Below are 21,518 nucleotides of genomic sequence, written 5' to 3' on the forward strand. Positions count from 1 at the left end.
ATATATGGGAATATATAAGGATACATCTTTGAAAATTTCATACCATGATTTTTTTATCTTCTGCCATTTTAAAATGATTTCTATTCTGGCCCTATCTGGCTAGGTTTTAAAAATCACAACATCTGAATTACAGCAGAGCCAAGGTGACCCATGTTAACAATGTGGCCCATGAATTTACATCCAACCAGTAAATTAAAAGATTACATATTGACACCAAGGTAACTCTCTCAGAAGGCAGAGTTACATTAGTAGGGACTACAGTCAAATCGCCAACATGTACTGAATAATAACAAACATACGACAACAATGAATTCAGAAGTAATAAAATCTTTTATTTATGTTTTACAACCGAAACCCAGAGAAGGAGCATGAATCCTGATAAGCGTACGTAGTCTTTCCAGAGTTCCGAGCCCTTATCCAGACTTTATCATTCTTCTCCATATTTATGATAGCTGTTGTGGATGCTGTTTCGTAATTTTTATAACTAGCTCCATTTACATGGTTATAACCAATCATTTTACCGTTGATGACAATATCTGTGGTAAAGTATTTCCCAGCTACAGTTGCGATGGTCCATGTAAAGGAGTAGATCCCATCCTCTGGCGCTGTAAACTTTCCTGTACTGGTGTCATAACCTCCTCCGGTATTTAACGTTACTTTCCCGAACACAACAACTGCATAGCTTGCCACATTTTGCAGACTACTCGATGTTCGTGCATGGAAAGCAATTATACCTGTAGGAAGAACGCTCTTACGTTAATGATACTACTTCAAGCAATGTAATAACGATTTTTATTCTGATATAAACCACACTGAAACATACAGAGATTTTTGGAACCATTTGTAGTACAATTAAGGAAATTAATGAACAAATGAATTTAAGAGAATCTGATGATATTTTCACGATTGAAACACATACACACATATAGATATATATCCTTATAAATAGTACCTAAACAAATATCGCACACCATGAAAACGAGAAATATTGTTAATCTATATTGTTAGCAAGAATAATACACTGATATTTATATCTCTCTGTGAGTAACCATGTAAAGTCCTACCGTTTCTTTTACAGCCTTTGTCTTCAAATCCCATCTTTCTACAAATACTCCTTTGTTTGTCATATTTCCCAATGAAATCCATATTGTCTTTCTTTGTATGAACGTCAATCGGCATGATGAGGAATATGATGAAAATCACTTTGTGTGGTAAGACCCTGTATACAGGAATACAAAGCATGAATATATTCACATTGCTAGACTCTCCCCCCCTCTCTCTCTCTCTCTCTCTCTCTCGCAAATGAAAAAACTGTGAATTTACTGTTTAAGACATCGACAATATTGAATGAATTTGCGTCGTACACATATTACTTACATTATTGATCCTAAATCAGCTGAATGGCACCACATGTACTAATTTAAATCAATACTGTTTTTGCAAGATGTACTGGTGCTTATATATGTACATGTAGAGGTTAACATATGCGCTCTCTCATTAAAAAGTAATACTAGTAGATACATAATTGATTTTCATCTTGAATTCTCGTCTAATAGAATGTTGAATAAAATTATATAAAGTACAAAAATAACTAAATACGTTTACTATGACACAAGGAAAATAAGATATGTCAAGATGTTCACTACATGCAACTTTAAGAATGTAACTTTAATTAATTTTATCGATCGTCATTAGTACTTGGCTTTTCATATGAAAAATATATTTTGATTGCAACTAAAATGAATTGACTTTCCTCTCCCCGCCAATGTAATATTGGTTGAAAGAAATTCTACCCCTACTTAATATAATGAACTCTCCTGGAAACTGGGAGGGCTAGTTTCCTCTTTCTAAAGTCACCTGAGTATACCCAGATGAATTATTGCGATCTGCTTTATTAGGGTGTTAACATTTGAACATTTTCAAAATAGGTGTCATGTCAATCTGTACGAAACTGACATGTGGAATCATTGTGGTGAGTGGAATAAAAATTATAATTGTTGTGTGCATCGCTCCCTTGGGCGCTGATGGGAGGGTCCAAACCTTTAAAAAAAAATATGATGGAATCTTGAGACATTTTTTGAAACTATGTCGACAAAACCAATAACTGTGCAACACTTTGTATGAGAACAATAGAAATTTATAGCAATAAACTTTCCATTGTTTTTCCTAAAGGCATTGTTTACAACATTTCATAACCCATTTATGTAAACATTTCACAGCATCATTTTCATAGCACTCCAAAGACTCTGGTATTCGGATGGGATTTAAGAAATCTGCAAATGAACACTATTTGCATTCACACTAGTTGACAATCGACATTCATGTCACAAAGGATGCTATTCCGATGTTGGTTTCATTATTGCCTAGAACAACCAAAGTCACTGGCAGATCTTTTTTGTTCGCTATGTTAGTACTGATAGTGACGGTGTTTTGGGTATTAAAGAGTCGTTTATTGGATTTGCCGAGGCAAGTTCAACAAATGGAGAGGCTCTGGCTACAACTATCATGGGTAAACTGAGTGAGTATGGTATCGTAACCCAAACAATGAGAGGCCAGGGTTATGATGGAGCTGCTAATATGGCAGGCAAACTTTCTGTGTTCGCACACGTATTCAAGCGGAAATACCAGATTGATTGATTGATTGATTGTGTATTGTTTAACGTCCCTCTCGAGAATCTTTCACTCGTATGGATACGTCACCATTGCCAGTGAAGGGCTGCAAAATTTAGGCCTATGCTCGGCGCTTACGGCCTCTAAGCAGGGAGGGATCTTTATCGTGCCACACCTGCTGCGACACGGGACCTCGGTTTTTGCGGTCTCATCCGAAGGACCGCCCCATTTAGTCGCCTCTTACGACAAGCAAGGGGGTACTGAGGACTTATTTTAACCCGGATCCCCACGGGATGGAAATACCAGAATCGCATTATGTGCACTGCGATGCACATTGCTTACATTTAGCTGTAGTCAAGTCAAGTCAGCTTCCTATTATTCGCAATGTAGTTGATACAGTGAAGGATATTTCATTTGCCTTTAGTTATTCTTAAAAAAGGACAGGAAGTTTTAAAGCGATTTTAGATCAGGCAGACCAAAAACAGAAAGAGGCTCTAGACGGGCGAAGAAAAATAAAGGAAATGTGAGAGACGCGATGGTCAAGTAGGGCTGACGCTTTGAATACATTCAAATATGTTCATGCTTTAATCGTCGATACATTAGATGATCTGGCTACAGACGGTGATAGAAATGCCAAACAACTTAAACTTGCCATTCAAGAGTTTGGGTTTGTGTTTGCACTTGTTGTAACGGAACATGTGCTACAATACAGCTAGGCTCTCTCTAACTTGCTACAGATACCTATTGACTTGGTAGAGGCTGCATCTGAAGCTAAGACAGTAGTTGCCGAATAAGGCAAGATGACACCGTATGGCAAGAGTTGTATAGTGATATACTTAAACTGGAAGAAAAGCAAAATGTACCACCAAGCAAACCGAGGTCGGCAGGAAGGCAGCAGCTGAGGAACAATGTCCCAGCTGATACACCTGTATTAGCGACGATCATTAATTTATCCCTTGATCAACCATATTGCAAATAAAATTGAAGAACGGATTGTTGTTCCCCAGGAAAGATTTCTGGCTCAATATTTAATACTTTCAAAACTTGCCTTTCTTACCAGGAAAGAAAACACAGCGCTTTGCCCCATTCATAGTAGGCCTGCCTGATAACAATTTGGCTTCTTACAGAGCAGAAATTGTCAGGTGGAGATGCAAATAGCAAAATGTTGATGAAAAGCCAAGCACACTGATCGATACCTTAAATCATGCAATATTTGATTTGTATCCAAACATTCATACAGCTGTGAAGGTTCTATTAACCATGCCAGTGACTTCTGTAGCCGCAGAGAGATCCTTCAGTGCCTTGAAGCGAATAAAAACCTATCTTCGATCAACAATGGTTGAAGACAGACTCCATGGTCTGTCAATGATGCATGTACATCTAGGGATAGAACTTGACTTTGACCAGGCAATAAACACTTTTACATTGGATGGAAACCGTAAAATACAAATTTTATTCCTTTATTAGACACTGATAAAATATAAAATGCACGAAAAAATGCATCTACTCATCAAACAGCTAGTCCTAAGGGCCCCTTAAACTGTATACATGTCAGTCGTGGTTTCTTAAAATGTGTTGACTGAAGTGTTTCTTATATGTGTTTTTCTTACATCGTTTCGTGTACACTGTGTTTGAGTGTGCCAATGTGTGTATATGTGTTTTACTTTATTTGGAAATCTTTGTCCTTAGATTGTTGTGAATTCAAGACTGTAATATTCATTAATTGTGTTAAATACTATTTCTTAAATGCTTCATATTGTTCTACATCAATATTTCATAACTGTATAATAATTATCTTAAATGTGCTATATCGTTTCCCGTAATATAACGTCACATTTACTTATGCATTGTGACGTCATCACAACAAGTAAGCAGTTCAAATTAAATAGTCAAAGTGAACAGTTGCGTTGTCCATTCAACACGATTCTCTCCCACATTGTTGGTGCCGTGACCATGGAGAAACTAAAGGCAATCCGAGCAGGGAATAAAGCAGCTATTACGCGTTCTATAAATGCATTGCTAAAAGAAGATATGGACCCCGTCAACATACAGAAAATGTATGAAGGAATACTCAAGAAGAGGAAAGTTTTGGAGAAGCTTGATGAGGAAATTCTCGAGGCTATTTCCGCAGAGGACGCGGAATCAGAGATTGTAAATTCAGATGAGTATTACTCTTTCTTAGACAAAGAACTTACACAGATAGAGACCCGCTTCAAGTTGAGTTTAAGAATATTTCAGTCAATTTCTTCTGAATTAAACCCAAGTGCCACGGAATTTCACATGCCGTTACCGGCCCCGTTACAAAGCAGCTCCTCATTTGGATCACAAAACCACAAACTTCCAAAACTATCACTCCCAATGTTTAACGGAAACATTCTAGATTGGCAAACTTTTTGGGATTCTTTTGAGACGACTGTTCATTTGAATCATACACTTACGGATGTTCAGAAATTTTCCTATCTCAAATCGCTGTTGGAATACGGTGCATCAAATGTTATTGCTGGTCTCGCTCTCACAAACAGTAATTATGAAAAGGCTATTGCATTGTTAAGAGAAAGATATGGTCAGAAACACAAAATTATAAATGCGTACATGAAATCTTTGTTGGATTTATCACCCCAGCAATCAAACTTGTTTAGTCTGAGGGAATTTTATGGCACTGCTGAGTCGTACATTCGTGGTCTTGAATCACTCGGACAAGAAGAAGAAACATTTGGTACAATGTTAATTCCCATTCTAATGGACAAGTTGCCGTCAGATGTGAAAATTAATATTACCCGTCATAACGGAAGTGACCACTGGACACTAGAATCCTTACGCCGTTGCATATTGCATGAAATCACAATTCTAGAGGCAGGAAGCTCCAATTCATCATTGAATAATGTTTTGCCAACTGCAAATTTTCATACCAGTGCACGATCATCAAAAGAGAAATTTAATCACAATATTACGCCATTCCAGTGCAGCCCCAAGAAATGTGTGTATTCCAAGGAAAATCATTTTCCAGGAGATTGTCCGCTAGATTATAACAAGAGACTTGCAATTGTAAAGGAGCATAAACGTTGTTTTAACTGCTTGGGACATCATCAGGTTTCAAAATGTCAATCAAAGGGTACCTGTCGTAATTGTCACAAAAAACATCATACTTCGTTGTGTAGAAAAAACAGCAATTCAGACAATGTAACAAATACAGAACATCAGTCTCAGAAATCTACCGACATTTCTGTTGATAGTAGTATTATACAGGAAATTGCCCAGTCTCAGAATGTAGATGACGAGTCAGTACTTCACAGTACTTCTACATCCGTTACTTTATTAAAGACCGCCGTCGTCACAGTTTCATCTTCACCAAGCGCGGATTCGTTTACATGTGCGAATATTTTGTTTGATGAGGGAGCCCAGAGGTCTTTCATAACGGAAGAATTAGCATACAATCTTCAGGTCAAAGTATCAGGAAATGAAAGTTTGAATATCGCAGCGTTCGGAGATAAAACCGCAAAGTCAGTCAGACATTTGAACAAAACTACAGTATACGTTGAAACAGATTCCGGTGAAAAGGTTCCCGTAGAAGTTTTAATTGTGCCTAGTATCGCCGTTCCAATTCATACAAAACGGTGTTTTAGTAAATTCATTGCCACATTTGAAAAACTTGAAATTAGCACACCCCGAAAACAGTGACACGTCATTCAGTGTTTCATTACTTATAGGGGCAGATTTCTATTGGAGTTTTGTTGGGGATGAAATCATCCGCGGAAATGGTCCTACTGTTGTGAGCTCAAAGCTAGGATATTTGATTTCGGGACCTACACGCATTTCTAATTCAACATCGAAAGTCCAGACATCAATGCACAATGTGCTTACCTTTCACAAAAATGAGGAAGTTAATATCGCGAGATTTTGGGAAATCGAGGATATTGGAGAGAAAGATGGTATATTACACGAAAAGGCGGAAACCTACGGACAACATTCCATTTCATTTGAAAACGGACGTTATTCAGCTAAACTTCCCTGGAAAGACAGCAGCGCAGAACTCCCAACAAACGAAGAAATCGTTAGACGACGGACCAAAAACGTCATCAAAAGATTAGCAAGTGATGGTGATATGTTGGACATTTACAACAAAATAATACAGGAACAAGAAGCCCGCGGTTTCATCGAGAAAGTCGACATTAGCAAAGATACCAATTCAACCAGGAAACACTATATTCCACATCACCCAGTAGCCAAAGATTCGTCGACTACTCCAATACGCATCGTAAATGATTGTAGCTGTCGCATGAACGGAAAAAGCCCCAGTTTAAATGATTGTCTCGACAGCACCGCGCCAGATATAAACAACTTGACAGGAATTATATTGCGCTTCAGAGCAAAACAGTACGCCGTTACGACCGACATTGAAAAGGCTTTCTTACAAATAAATCTGGACAAGTCCGACCGCAATGTCACCAGATTTTTCTGGCTAAGTAATCCACAAGACCCTACCAGTGCGCTCATTGTATACAGATTTAAAGTAGTTCTTTTTGGAGCTACGTGTTCTCTCTTCATACTTGGAGCAACGTTACTTAAACATTTTGACAGAAACCCATGTGAAACATCGATGGAATTGTTAGAGTCACTTTATGTCGATAATGTACTTACAAGCTTCCCAGACCAATCTACTTTGTTGAAGTTTTACAAAGATTCTAGAGTCTTATTACAAAATGGTGGATTTAATCTACGATCTTGGAACTCCAACAACCATACTCTGTGTGAGTTAGCAAAAGAAGAAAATGTCCTTGACACTGATAAACAGATCAAAACTCTTGGAATGCGATGGAATTGCGAGACAGATTACCTGAAGTTTCCACAACTTAAACTTAAAACGTATCCAGAAGGAGAAAATGGAGAAATTACTAAGAGAGAAGTTCTACGGGAGTCGTCCAAGATATTTGACCCACTCGGACTGCTCAGTCCGGTTACAGTAAGAGCGAAGATATTTATGCAGGATATTTGGAAACTGGAATGTAGCTGGGATCAATGTTTACCACACGAATTCCAGGAAAATTGGAAATCACTTGCACTCCACCTACAAGAATGTACAAATATTGAGATTCAGCGATACCTTCACACTGACTCAAAGGAAACTCCGGCACTCCACGTATTTACTGATGCAAGTCAGCGCGCTTATGGAGCTTGTGCTTATCTCGTCACCAAGGACACATCTTGTCTTGTTATGGCTAAGAACAGGGTAGCACCTATAAAATCTCAAACATTGCCACGTCTTGAATTAATTGGTGCAGTAATCGGCGCAAAGATAGCCAACCATCTGAAAACAGTATTAAATGTGCAAACTGTAACATTTTGGTGTGACAGTCAGATCGTTCTGTCTTGGTTAACATCATTAAAGGATTTGAAACCATTTGTCAGAAAGCGTGTAAAGGAAATCACGGATTTAACAGAAGGTAGTGTTTGGAAATACTGTCCTACAAAGTCAAACCCCGCGGATTGTCTCACACGTGGAGAAACAGCAGAAAAATTCTTGAGTAACAAATTATGGATGAATGGCCCCAAGTGGATACACGATGAAAGTGCTTGGCCAATTTGGAACCGATCTACAGATACAAGTTCATCAGCTGTACTGAAGGTGGATTGTGAATTAAGTACCACAGACACCTGCACAGAATCAGTGAAAACAACGGAAAACACTACAGTTGACGCTTCGAGATTTTCTTCATATAGCAGATTACTCCGTGCAACGGCCTACGTACTTAAATTTATTGAAAATTCTAAAACTTCAAAGACACAGAGAAAAACAAGCGTACTTACAGCAAAAGAGCTTTATAACGCTAATGTGATAACTTTAAAAGAAACACAACGCGATGTATTCAAGGAGGAAATCAACAATCTGTCAAACCAAAATTCAAAGAGAACTGCTATCACAAAGCAATTAGGACTGTATCTGGACAACGAAGGGCTTCTCCGATGTAGAGGACGTATTCATAGTTCATCGCTTGACACGGAAACGAAATTTCCCGTCCTTCTACCAAAGAAACACCTAGTGACGAGGTTGATCATCCTAAATTCCCACGAAAGTGTTCTACAAGCAGGAGTGAATTCCACGATTGTCAAAATACAGCAGAAATACTGGATTCCACATATTCGCCAATGTGTAAAAGGAAGTTTGAGAAAATGCGTGAAATGCAAAACGATTATTGGAAAATCCTTTCCAGCGCCAGATCCTCCGCCGTTACCTAAAGACAGACTTCGAGAAGAACCTCCGTTTACTGTGACAGGAATTGATTTCGCAGGACCTCTCTTCATAAAGGAAGTTAACAAGTCTCCAAGAAAGGTATACATTTGCCTATTTACGTGTGCCGTTACAAGAGCCGTTCACATTGAGTTAGTAGAGGATATGTCAGAGGAGACATTCATTAGAGCATTTCGGAGATTTGTTGGTCGCAGATCATTGCCAAAAATCGTTATTTCCGATAATGCATCTACGTTCAAGGCAGCAGCATCAGATATAGACAATATTCTTCACTCCACTAAAGTTCAGAATAAGTTTTCGTCTTTAGGTACAGTTTGGAAATTCATTCCATCTAGAGCTCCCTGGTATGGTGGATGGTGGGAACGCATTATTGGCATGTTAAAATCTACAATCAAAAAGGTCTTAGGAAAAGCTCAAGTCACATCATCGGAACTCAATACCTTATTAACAGAAGTGGAATGCATGTTGAACAACAGACCCATTACGTATACATTCACAGATCTTGAGGACCCACAGCCACTTACACCCTCCCATCTTCTATACGGACGGAATCTGGATGTATTACCTTACTTCAAGCCACCGGAAGAATCTCTACAACCAATCAACATGAAACGTATTGATGTGTGCAAAAGAGTTATTCGACAAAGAGATATTCTTGATCACTTCTGGAACAGATGGAGAAATGAGTATTTGACATCACTTCGTGAGTTTCATCGTGCGGCCGGAAGAACTGTACAGGATATTAAAGTCGGTGATGTTGTTCTCGTCCACAATGAAGGAAACAGACTATTATGGAAACTTGGCCTAATCAAAGAGTTGAGATACGGAAGAGACAAATATACCAGAACAGCAATTCTAAAGACTGATACTGGACTAATACATCGTCCTATAACTAAGTTATTTCCACTGGAGGTGTCATTAGAAAATAAAACTGATGAAGTATCAAAATTACGAAGAAGCGATCGTCTGAGAAATTAACTTTTCGGCGCCCCCAGGATGTTGTGAATTCTTTTCAGCGCCCCCAGGATGTTGTGCATTCAAGACTGTAATATTCATTAATTGTGTTAAATACTATTTCTTAAATGCTTCATATTGTTCTACATCAATATTTCATAACTGTATAATAATTATCTTAAATGTGCTATATCGTTTCCCGTAATATGACGTCACATTTACTTATGCATTGTGACGTCATCACAACAAGTAAGCAGTTCAAATTAAATAGTCAAAGTGAACAGTTGGGTTGTCCATTCAACACGATTCTCTCCCACATAGATATTTGATTTTATGTTGAGAATAGAAAATCAAAACAAGAGAAAAGAATTGTTTTTAAAAAAAATCAAAGCCGGCTGTGATTCTATGATATATACAACTTGTGCTGTACAATGACAATGTGAGCATGTAGGTAAAAACTAATTACAGAATGTAAATATCTTATCACCGTAAACGAAAAATGTCCTCAGACCAAACCTCCTGCTTACAAATATTTCAAACCTAGCTCCATCACTGGATTTTATATATCAGCACTTAAAAATTTATTAAGATTAGGTATAGATGGTTTTAAATACCCCCCCCCCCCACCAAGCTGAAATAGAATATTTTTCTCAGATAATATTACAATTCAATGCTTTGATTTCAATAACCTTATGATTATCAACAAACTATCAATTTATTCGTTTGCAAGTCTTAAATCTACTGATAATTGATGATAATTTGAAAATAACATGATTTTTGTTATTTCATCGGAGTGGTTGCCATGGAAACACTTTGGTGGAATTTTTTGACTCATTTATTTAACTTCATTACTATCTAAAAGGTATTATAAAACAAAATACTGCAAAATAATTTTTTCATAGTTTTCGTAAATATCACTCCGATGATTGATGGTTCGTGTTATTGTCTGTTAAAAGGAGAATTTTGCTGACATTAGTAATTGAAAAAAACCCAGTTGTGACAAGATACCTCCCTGTTCAAACATAGTCCTAAATTTTGCAGACATTCACGGACAGTTGTGACGTCTCCATATGAGTGGAAAATTATTAGTAAACAATATACAACCAAAAAATGCTGATGTATTTTATACCAATTGTTAGGTCGTTCGTGACACACTGATTTTGACTACGGATTATTCTATTTACCTGATCAAGATATAGGGTTTTTGGTGGATGTGACAGGTCAACAGGGGCTGCTTACTCCTCATACGCGCCTGATCCCACCTCAGAAGAAGAAACAGAGTAAAAACAATATGTTCGCAAACTTCGTTTGCGGAAATTAATAAGCTTACCTCATAATGATCATATGTAGAATGTATTCGAAATTGATGAAAATAGTTCATTTAAATACTTTTAAATGTAATCATTCAATGTTATCAATCCTAGCAGACTATCGTTATGTAAATTGTGGATAAGCTGTCAACGTCATAAAACAATAAACATTTGTTCCAGAGATGTTGCGGGGTTTGTTAAATTATATGCTAGCAATTCAAGTGTGACTCGAGTGGTACTTGTGCAACAAACTTGTGGGTTTTGAAGGAGATGGCTATAAATCATTTATCAGTGATGTGTGCAGCAGCTGTATCATATAAATTCTCTATTTAAATAATGAAACTCTGGGTTAGGTGTATCCTTATATAAATGGCATTTAAGAATTAGATTAATATTTACTTTTCCTCAAAACAATGTTACGACACAACACCACTCAGAGGAACATCAAAAACCAATAAGTGAAATGACAGTATCAGTCAGGACAAAGTTACATAGCAATATTATAAGTGTATGTCTCAATAATCTTTTATATGTTCTCAAATTATTCCAAACAAATTCTCATTCATATGACACAATATTAGAAACACCTATCATCATATCGTATCAATGTAAAATTTATACGGTACCAATTTTGATGCACCAGATGCGCATTTCGACAAATAATGTCTCTTCAGTGATGCTCAACCGAAATGTTTGAAATCCGAAATAACTATGAAGTATTAGAGCTAAATATAGCCAAAACAGCGTGCCAAAAAAGTGGAGCCAAATTCGTCCAAGGATAAGAGCTATGCATGAGGGAGATAATCCTTAATTTTGAAATGAATTTCTAAATTTTATAACAGCAATCAAATTCAATTGTTTTTCTCGACAACTTCAAACAATTCTAAATCATTTGATGAATTCTCATGTATATGCCTCACAGCATTCCAATGTTCTCAAATGATTCTAAAGGTATTCTTATTCGCATGATGAAATCTAAGAAATATATATATCATTATCTGAATCAAATCTAAATGTATAACCTTATTATATCTCACATTCTAAAAGATTGTTACATAATGTATCTTGGTTTTTTAAAATTGTTTATAATTTCTAATCTACTTGTATTACACCTCTTAAACATGCGAAAATGCTTTTTCGTTTCTCAAGCAATTTCTTAATTATGTCTATAACTGATATTATAAATGAAATCAATCCATTGTGCCCTAAGTGAGGATTAAGCCCTTTTCGCACCTACTGTACATTACTAATATCTATATATGTTATGTAATATTATGTAACAATAACTCCTTTTTTATATGACATAAAACCTGGTATTTAAGGTGTTCTGGCCTCTAGTAGCGTAACATAGGGTAAACGATGACCTCTTGTGTGTAGAAATGAAATACCTCTAGCTCTGGGTTTTTAAAAAAAATATGTTTGTTTACATAAAATATTGAAATCAAAGTTCTAAATAAGAATAGCATCGGATCCAATACGTTTCCCTGTTCCTAATCATACATGTACAAAAATATACTATATAACATTATTTTCTGTCATAATAATTATTACATTCACATCTTTTTGTAATTACTGCGTGCTTCAAATGTGTTCAATCCGGGGGGCCCTGGCACTCTAAATAATCTAGGCGAGGATTAAAATGGGGTGTCAGCGGAGACTTTACCACGACCAGTCAATCTGTTACTTGATAATTAAAAAACAAAAAAGAAGGTTTAAATCTAAATAATTTTGAATGCTTTCAAATAATTCCAAAACAATGTTGTGATTATCATTAATTTCTATGCATGTTAAATTTTATATTGGTTTTGAAAGTAAATTGTATCAAAATCACATAACGTTATCGATCTCTATATGAAAAGTTTGGGTCTAAATATGCTTGCGTAGAATTATAATACAATACCAGTAAAATTGGATACATTTTGTTCAATAGTTTAATAGAAAACAACGTTTACAGGCCTCATCACTGTTTTCACTTTCTTATCAATACAATGAATACATGTACGGTGTATGATAATGTGACATATCAACAGACGTAGATTCAATCCATGTACACTCAACAGTTGATAATGTTAATAGGTATTCAGTAGTCTATTTCATCAGTCTCGCTTTCCCCAGTCTCTCGCGACTTTGCACGAACGAGAGTCTGAAACGATTCCTATTAATTACTAGCAATAACAAATGGCAGTAGTCCGTTATGGACTGGATCGACTTCTTTTCGTTTCTTACTTTTTAGGGTGTGGGGGAAAATTCATTATGCATGTAGCTGCTCGCTAATACATCTGTCAACGCTGGATTGCAAGACTATTGTAAACCGCTAATTGAATCCTAAGTTTTGCATTATGACCCCTGGGTCGAGGCCTCTGCTGGTGGACTGTTAGTCCCCGAGTGTCTCTACAGCCCAGTAGCCAAGTACTTCGTTACTAGTTTGAAAATACGGATGTATATTTAATTGCTGTTATAAAATTTAGAAATTCATTTCAAAATTAAGGATTATATCCCTCATCCATAGCTCTTATCCTTAGACGAATTTGACTCCACTTTTTTGGCAAACTGTTTTTCCCTATAATACCTCTAAAACTTCATTGTTATTTCGGATTTCAAACATTTCGGTTGAGCATCACTGAAGAGACATTACTTATCGAAATGCGCATCTGGTGTATCAAATTTGGTACCGTATAAGGTTTACATTAAAAAGACAACCAGTGATTTGTTACACAAGATTAATAGGGATTTAAAATAATATATGTAGCTAAGATATTTTTTCTTGAATTAGGCAAATACATTAATTTCATCAAAATCAAAATTTCTGGAATTTCTTTACAAGATGTATCATAAATTGACTGTTTGTATAAAATTTTACAAAGTGTTTCACAATAATCTTGTAATTTCGGCATTATGATAGCAATACCTATGGACAGAGAATGGGAAGAATAAGATACGTGAATGATTTGCCAGAAGGACTTAACGCAACTGTAAGACGATTTGCGGACGAAACTATACATGTAGTTTATTGTACAGTTACTTCATGCAGACGCCGGTACACTCCAGTCAGACTTGGGCAACCTTGGAAAGTGGGAGAAGTTATGTAAGACGGAGTTCCATCCTGGTAAATGTAATGTGTTTACCATCAGCAGACGAACTGACACCATACGTCATCTATTCACGCTACATGGACATAAACTGGAATCCTTGGAAAGTGTAAAGTACTTAGACAGCCTTATAACATGCAAGGTGAAGATAACGAACAGTGATCAATCTCATAACTCCTACAAGCAATACAAAATAGATAGTTGGGCAAACACGGACCCTTGGACAAACCAGAGGTGGGATCAGGTGCCTAGGAGGAGTAAGAATCCCCTGTTGACCGGTCACACCCGCCGTGAGCCCATATCCTGATCAGGTAAACAGAGTTATCCGCAGTCAAAATCAATGTGCCAGAACGGCTTAACAATCGGTATGAAACACATCAGACAGCATTTGACCCAATGCGAGGTTGTATTGACGAACTAGATCGTTATAACGACCATAGCATTTGCGAAATGCTGACTTCAATCGAGACTGTTGAAATCCCTGTACCATCAACTTGTTTGTCAGTAGCTTACCTCGATTTAAAAACTGACTATACCCAGAACAAGGTCTTGCATATCGAATCAGTTGAGATATATAAACACCATATGCAGGTGATAATGGAACATTGCTACATAAATGTGGGAAGTTGACGATGGAGAAGCTGAAATCATCCCGTTTGTCATACAGTTGAGTTGTCAGTTTGCCGTTAATGTCTACTTTCAATAAAATATCTAAGTATGAAGCAGAAGTGGACGACTCTGTGGTGTCCTTTATTTCGAGCTCACAGGGATATATCAAATCGACATATGCATGAAAGCTATCATTGTTAATAGACAAAACGTCATCGATATATTTAAAAGTCGAATTGAAGGTCACAGCGAGAGTTTGTCTTCTCACATAGAAGTTTTTGAATAAATTCTGCTTCATATGAATATAAAAACAGGTCAGCTAACAAAGGAGCACAATTCGTGCCCATGGGAATTCCAACAGACTGTTGGAAGACCTGATTACCAAAGACCACGAAGATATTGTGAATGAGGAACTCTAGCATATATTTTATTTCAACTTCAGAGTACTTGTGCGTGGAATCAGAGTGGTGTTTACCAAAGTAAGTTTTTGAATGACTGATCACTAGATATGAATATTTCCGTTTTCCATTTTTGTTGAAGAAGCAACTGTCTATGATGTCAAAAAGTCTAGTCTTTAATTTATCGTGAGGAATGGTCGTGTATAGTGTTGAAAAGTCATAGGTTTTAATGCTATTGATTTGGGGAAAATTCTGTGATTTCAAGTTTACTAAAAGTTCTTTAGAATTTTTTAGAATCCACATTTGATTAACACCACTTCTGGAATATGTAGTCGCACAGTAAGTTTGAAGTTTCTCCTTCACAGCTGTTAACATTTTCGTGAGGATCAAAGATAGGGGCTTGGTAGAGCACTTACTGGATCCAGCAATGTATCTTTGTTTGCAAGGGTTTTTATGTAGTTTAGGAATCCAGTATAGGTACGGTAACTCATATTCATTCGACCCATTGACTGGAATATTAAATGTGTCTAAACTTGAAGCATGGTTTTGAAGAATTTCGTCTTTTGAAAGGGCAGTTGGAGTATAAGTATGATTACCAAAAGTGGAATTAATGCCAAGTTCGTTTAAAATACAGTTGTAATAATGAGCCTTACAAACAAAGACAATGTTGTTACTAGCTTTGTCAGCTGGAACCAAAACATATTCCTCATGTAACCTATCTAATTCTTTTATCACTTCTGGTTTACTAAACACAGAAGGATAGATGGTACGTACTTTTGTTTTCATGTGTCTAATGCGGGATTTTAATATCCCTCTTATGCTTTTAACCCATTCTGACAATGTATCAAGTTCTTCTTTTTCATATTTACCCCATCGTCTGGCATAATCTTCGACAGAACTCATAATAGAGATGAAGTTCTGTCGCCAATTAAAAGACCGAGGTTCTCTGTATTTAGGACCTTTAATAATAAGTGATTTGAGGTCCTCATTTTCAACTATATCAACATCACCAGTAATGACATGTCCAGCTGGACTGTAGTTGAAAGAAGATGAAGAACAAGAACATGTTGGTGGATTACGTATAAGATGATCTATATCTAAGCACTGCAAAGTTTGTTTATAATTAAAAAGTTTGGATGCAATAGTAGAAGTATAGCTGTAGGAAATACAGGGTGTAGACTTGAACTTGAAATAAGTTGGAATACATGACTGAACCCTTTTATGACGAAGAATGTTGCTGAAGTGGAGCGACCATAAAGATACAATATGTGGTAAAGCTAATACAATCTTAGGTTTATTATATCCTATATCAGTTCAACATCTATCAACGAGAACGCTTACAAATCATTAATAAGACCCCTGGTTGAATGTGCTTCATCAGTTTGGGATCCATATCATCATAAAGACATCCACAGACTCGTCATGAAGAAGAGCAGCCCGTTATGTTAGCTACAGGTATGAGAACTGGTCTAGCGTGGATAGTATGATAGAACATATCGACTGAACACCACTAGAACATCGTCATAGACACGCCAAACTCACCACACTATATAAAATCATAAACAATGAAATTCTTATTGACAAGAGCGATAGACTTCATAACATCCTTGCGCAAGATCAGGCGGCATTCTCACCATCTCGCCTTCCAAATTCCATCAGGCAATGCTTCCTATCGCAAATTCTCATTTTCCCCACGTTCCATCAGGGAATGAAACGCATTACCATCAGGGATTGTCTCTTTCAAAAACACTTCAAACCTTCAGGGAGCAGGTATCCAAACAAAACTTTTGAAAAGTGGGTTTCTTTTTAACTTTCATTTAACGTATATTTTTTGGATCTGAAATCACTAATTTTAAAAGTCATCTGGATTGCATGCATCGTAGTGCACTATAACATAACTGTACCAATTGGTTTTTATGATCACAAAGGGTATCGTTTTTCGAGTTCAAATAAATATTCTTCTATTTCGGTAATATTATTATCTTTAAATTTTCATATTTCTGCGGCCTGAGACAAAGCCCTTTCTTGGCCCTTTCTTGGTAAGAACGGTTTCTGTATAATCCCGGGGTCTCCAGTATTGACAGATGTCAACACAAGGTATTCACCTACAGTGGCTCAATTTCCGTCGGTTTTCATTTGTAACATGAATTTCATGGAGATTGTCTTGCATTAGTTGGATAAACAATTCAACTGATTCTGAATTTTACAACATTTTATTACAGATACCGGAGAAATGCAATGTGCGATTCTTTGTTCATACAATAACATTCAAATCCAATCAGAATCTATCCTGACGTGTAGGTAAACCTCTTTTATACCGCGTCAAAGGTGTTATTATTAAAAATATCATTCGGGAGTTAAGCCACTATACATTGTATTTATGTATACTATTTTTTGTATGATTTTTCATTAGCGCTTGAAATCAACTTTCAAATATACTGGTGAGCCTCCATAAAATCGGTTAGATGAGAGGTCCAATGTTTACATCAAGTTCTACGGAAAATGAACTGGTACTCCTTTCCCTGTGTTGTTACCAAGGACATATTGTAATATTTAGCTCACATGCGCTAAAAATCTCAAGTGAGCCATTCTGATCACTCTTTGTCCGGCGTCAGACCGTCTCTCTTTAAACATTTAACCTTTTCGACTTGTTCTCTGAGGGCTAATTTCAACCAAACATACCACAATGCATGTTTAGGTAAAGAGGATTCAAGTTTGTTCAAATTAAATGCCACACCCATTTTGAAGTGGAGACCATCCAGAATTAGAAAAACATATCGAATCTTTTTTTTTAAAAATCTTCCTAAGAATCACTATGCCAATTTTAATTGAAATTGGCACAAATCATTCTTCGGTGAAGGAGGTTCAATTTGTTTAAATGAGGGGCTATTGTCCCTCCAAAGGAGAGAAAATCAAGAAACCGCGAGAATAGGCTGGGGTCATTTAAAATCTTCTGAAGAACCACTAGGACAGAAAAATTTGTATGCATGCTTTTTGACGTATATTCAAGTTTGTTCAAATCATGGTCCCAGGGGTAGGATCGGGCCACAGTAAGGGATCAAAGTTTTCCATAGTGATATATAGGATAAATCTTTTTAATTCTTTGTGAAACCTAATTAAACACATTAGACAGTCGATTTTGATTATTAGAATTGAAAACCAAAATTTAAGGGAAAATCGTGAATCGATGCAAGCATCGAGATTAATCTGATGTAGTTCAGATTCAAATTTAATCCAATTGTGGTCCCCGGGGATAAAAGTTATATCTGGGAATATATAAGGATACATCTTTCAAAATTTCATACCATGATTTATTTATCTTGTGACATTTTGTCATGGTTTCTAGTGTGGCCCTATGGGGTTAGGTTTTAAAAATCACAACATCTTAACAACAGCAGAGCCAAGGTGACCCATGTTAACAATGTGGCCCATGAGCCTCTTGTTGCATCTACATCAGCCAGTAAATTCCAGAATTACAATATGACACCAAGCTAACTCTCTCAGAAGGCAGAGTTACATTAGTAGGGACTACAGTCAAATCGCCAACATGTACTGAATAATAACAAACATACCACAACAATGAATTCAGAAGTAATGAAATCTTTTATTTATGTTTTACAACCGAAACCCAGAGAAGGAGCATCTATCCTGATAAGCGTACGTAGTCTTTCCAGAGTCCCGAGCCCTTATCCAGACTTTATCATTCTTCTCCATATTTATGATAGCTGTTGCGGATGCTGTTTCGTAATTGCTATACCTAGCTCCATTTACATGGTTAAAACCAACCATTCTACCGTTGATGACAATATCTGTGCTGAAATGGTTTTTAGCAATGGTTGCGATGGTCCATGTAAAGGAGTAGATCCCACTTTCGGGCGCTGTGAACTTTCCTGTCCTGGTGTCATAACCTCTTCCGGTATTTAGCGTTACTTTCCCGAACACAACAACTGTATAGAGTGCCACATTTCGTAGAGCACTTGATGTTCGTGCATGGAATGCGATGATACCTGTAGGAATAACGGTCTTAAGTTAATGATACTACTTCAATCAATGTAATGACGATTTTTAACTATTTCGAAAAACACATACTCTAATATAAACCACATTGAAACATACAGAGATTTTTGGAACCATAGGTAGCACAATTAAGGAATTTACAAATGAACTTAAGAGAATCTTGATGATATTTTCACGATTGAAACACATCCACACACAGAGAGATATATATCCTTATAAATAGTACCTAAACAAATATCGCACACCATGAAAAACGACAAATATTGTTAATCTACATTGTTAGCAAGAATTATACACTGGTGTTTATATTCCTCTGTGTGTAAACATTTCACGTCCTACCGTTTCTTTTACAGCCTTTGTCATCAAATCCCATCTTTCTACAAATAGTCCTTTGTTCGTCATATTTCCCAATGAAATCCAGATTATCTCTCTTTGTATGCACGTCAATCGGCATGATGAGGAATACGATGAAAATCACTTTGTGTGGTGAGACCCTAGTATACAGGAAAGTATGAACATATTCACATGGCTAGACTCTCTCTCTCTCTCTCTCTCTCTCTCTCTCTCTCTCTCTCTCTCTCAAGCAAGCAAGCAAGCAAGCAAGCAAATGAATGAAAACTGTTTGTCTCAAGAAAATGAATTTACTGTTAATGATATCGACGTTATTGAATGAATTTTCGTCAAACACATAAGACTACATTGTACTTACATTATTGCTCCTAAACCTGCTGAATGGCGCAACATGTACAAATTTAATTCAATACTGTTTTTACGAGATGTACTGGTGCTTATATATATAAACGTAGAGGTAAACATATGCGCTCTCTCATTAAAAAGTAATACTAGTAGATACATGTTGTAGATCATAATTGATTTTCATCTTGAATTCTCGTCTAATAGAATGTTGAATAAAATGATATTAAGTACAAAAAATAACTAGATACGTTTACTATGACACAAGCAAAATAAGATTTGCCAAGACTTTCACTACGTGCAACTTTAAGTATGTAACTCTAATTAATTTTATCGATCGTCATTGGTACTTGGCTATTCAGATGAAAGATATACTCCAATTGCAAGAAAAATGAATTGATTTACCTCTCCCCGCCAATGTAATATTTGTTGAAAGGAATTCTACCCCTTCTTAATATAATGAACTCTCCTGGAAACTAGGAGGGCTAGTTTGTTCGTTTTAAAGTCACCTGAGTATACCCAGATGAATTATTGCTATCTGCTTTATTAGTGCGTTAACATTTGAACATTTTCAAAATAGGTATCATGTCAATCTGTACGAAACTGACATGTGGAATTATTGTGGTGAGTGGAATAAAAACTATGAATGTTGTGTGCGTTGCTCCCTTGGGATCTGATGGGAGGGGCCAAAACCTTAAAAAAAATCTATGATGCAATCTTGACAAATTCTTTGAAACTTTGTCGACAAAATGCAACAGTGCAACACTTTGTATGCGAACAATAAAAATATATAGGATAAATTTTCCACCTTTTTCCTAAAGGCATTGTTTACAACATTTCATAACCCATTTCCGTAAACATTTCATAGCATTATTTTCATAGCACTCCATAGACTCCGGTATTTAGATGGGATTTAAGAAAATCAATACTGCAAATGACCACTATTTGCATTCACACTAGTTGACAATCGACATGTGATTCATGTCACAAAGGATGCTATTCCGATGTTGGTTTAATTATTGCCTAGAACTAACGTCACTGGCAAATTTGATAAGCAACGTAAACGTTTCTCAAATTCATTCCAGATATGTCGAGTGGTAATAAATCGGGATAAATCAGCTGTTCAAGACAAGACGTACACAACATCATTCTGCTGAGTAAGAACATCCCTAGCCTGGTACCTGAGGCCTTCCGATGTTCAAAGAACGAAGGCCAGGTATCGGATGTCGAATGGATTCTTCCACTGATCAAAATCCAATATGGCGGACTCAATGGTAAGTAATGGGAATGTACGTAAATGAGCGTATCATGGCTTAATTAGCTGTGTCACTTTCGATTTTATGTCATTAGTTACCAGAGAGAGACCTTAGGAAATGTATAACACTTGGTTTTCCATGTGACACGCTTGTTTGATATAGTCTTATCCCTTTGTTTTCAAGTAAGTAGGTGATTCATCAACTCGCTCATTTACGTACATTCCCATTACTTACCATTGAGTCCGCCATATTGGATTTTGATCAGTGGAAGAATCCATTCTACATCCGATACCTGGCCTTCGTTCTTTGAACATCAGAAGGCCTCGGGTACCAGA

At 36.6% G+C, this 21,518-nt stretch overlaps 3 protein-coding genes across 3 annotated transcripts; 1 reads left to right on the forward strand and 2 right to left on the reverse strand.

Moving 5' to 3' along the window:
* Positions 1-311: 311 nt before the first annotated feature.
* On the reverse strand, positions 312-1,433 carry LOC125657104 (heavy metal-binding protein HIP-like). The gene is made up of 3 exons (XM_056143705.1): positions 1,378-1,433; positions 1,065-1,219; positions 312-734 (listed from the first exon to the last, which is right to left on the reverse strand). The coding sequence occupies exons 1-3, from the start codon at positions 1,410-1,412 to the stop codon at positions 343-345; spliced, it is 582 nt and encodes a 193-aa protein (XP_055999680.1). The 5' UTR covers positions 1,413-1,433; the 3' UTR covers positions 312-342.
* Positions 1,434-4,563: 3,130 nt separating this feature from the next.
* On the forward strand, positions 4,564-9,835 carry LOC125679770 (uncharacterized). The gene is made up of 2 exons (XM_056145608.1): positions 4,564-6,160; positions 6,318-9,835. Exons 1-2 carry the CDS (start codon positions 4,564-4,566, stop codon positions 9,833-9,835), a joined length of 5,115 nt encoding a protein of 1,704 aa, XP_056001583.1.
* Positions 9,836-18,801: 8,966 nt separating this feature from the next.
* On the reverse strand, positions 18,802-20,009 carry LOC125657103 (heavy metal-binding protein HIP-like). The gene is made up of 3 exons (XM_048887753.2): positions 19,944-20,009; positions 19,574-19,728; positions 18,802-19,224 (listed from the first exon to the last, which is right to left on the reverse strand). The coding sequence occupies exons 1-3, from the start codon at positions 19,976-19,978 to the stop codon at positions 18,833-18,835; spliced, it is 582 nt and encodes a 193-aa protein (XP_048743710.1). The 5' UTR covers positions 19,979-20,009; the 3' UTR covers positions 18,802-18,832.
* Between the last annotated feature and the right edge of the window lie 1,509 nt (positions 20,010-21,518).

The sequence above is a fragment of the Ostrea edulis genome, chromosome 7 (assembly GCF_947568905.1).
Source record: "Ostrea edulis chromosome 7, xbOstEdul1.1, whole genome shotgun sequence".
Classification (NCBI taxonomy): Eukaryota; Metazoa; Mollusca; class Bivalvia; order Ostreida; family Ostreidae; genus Ostrea; species Ostrea edulis.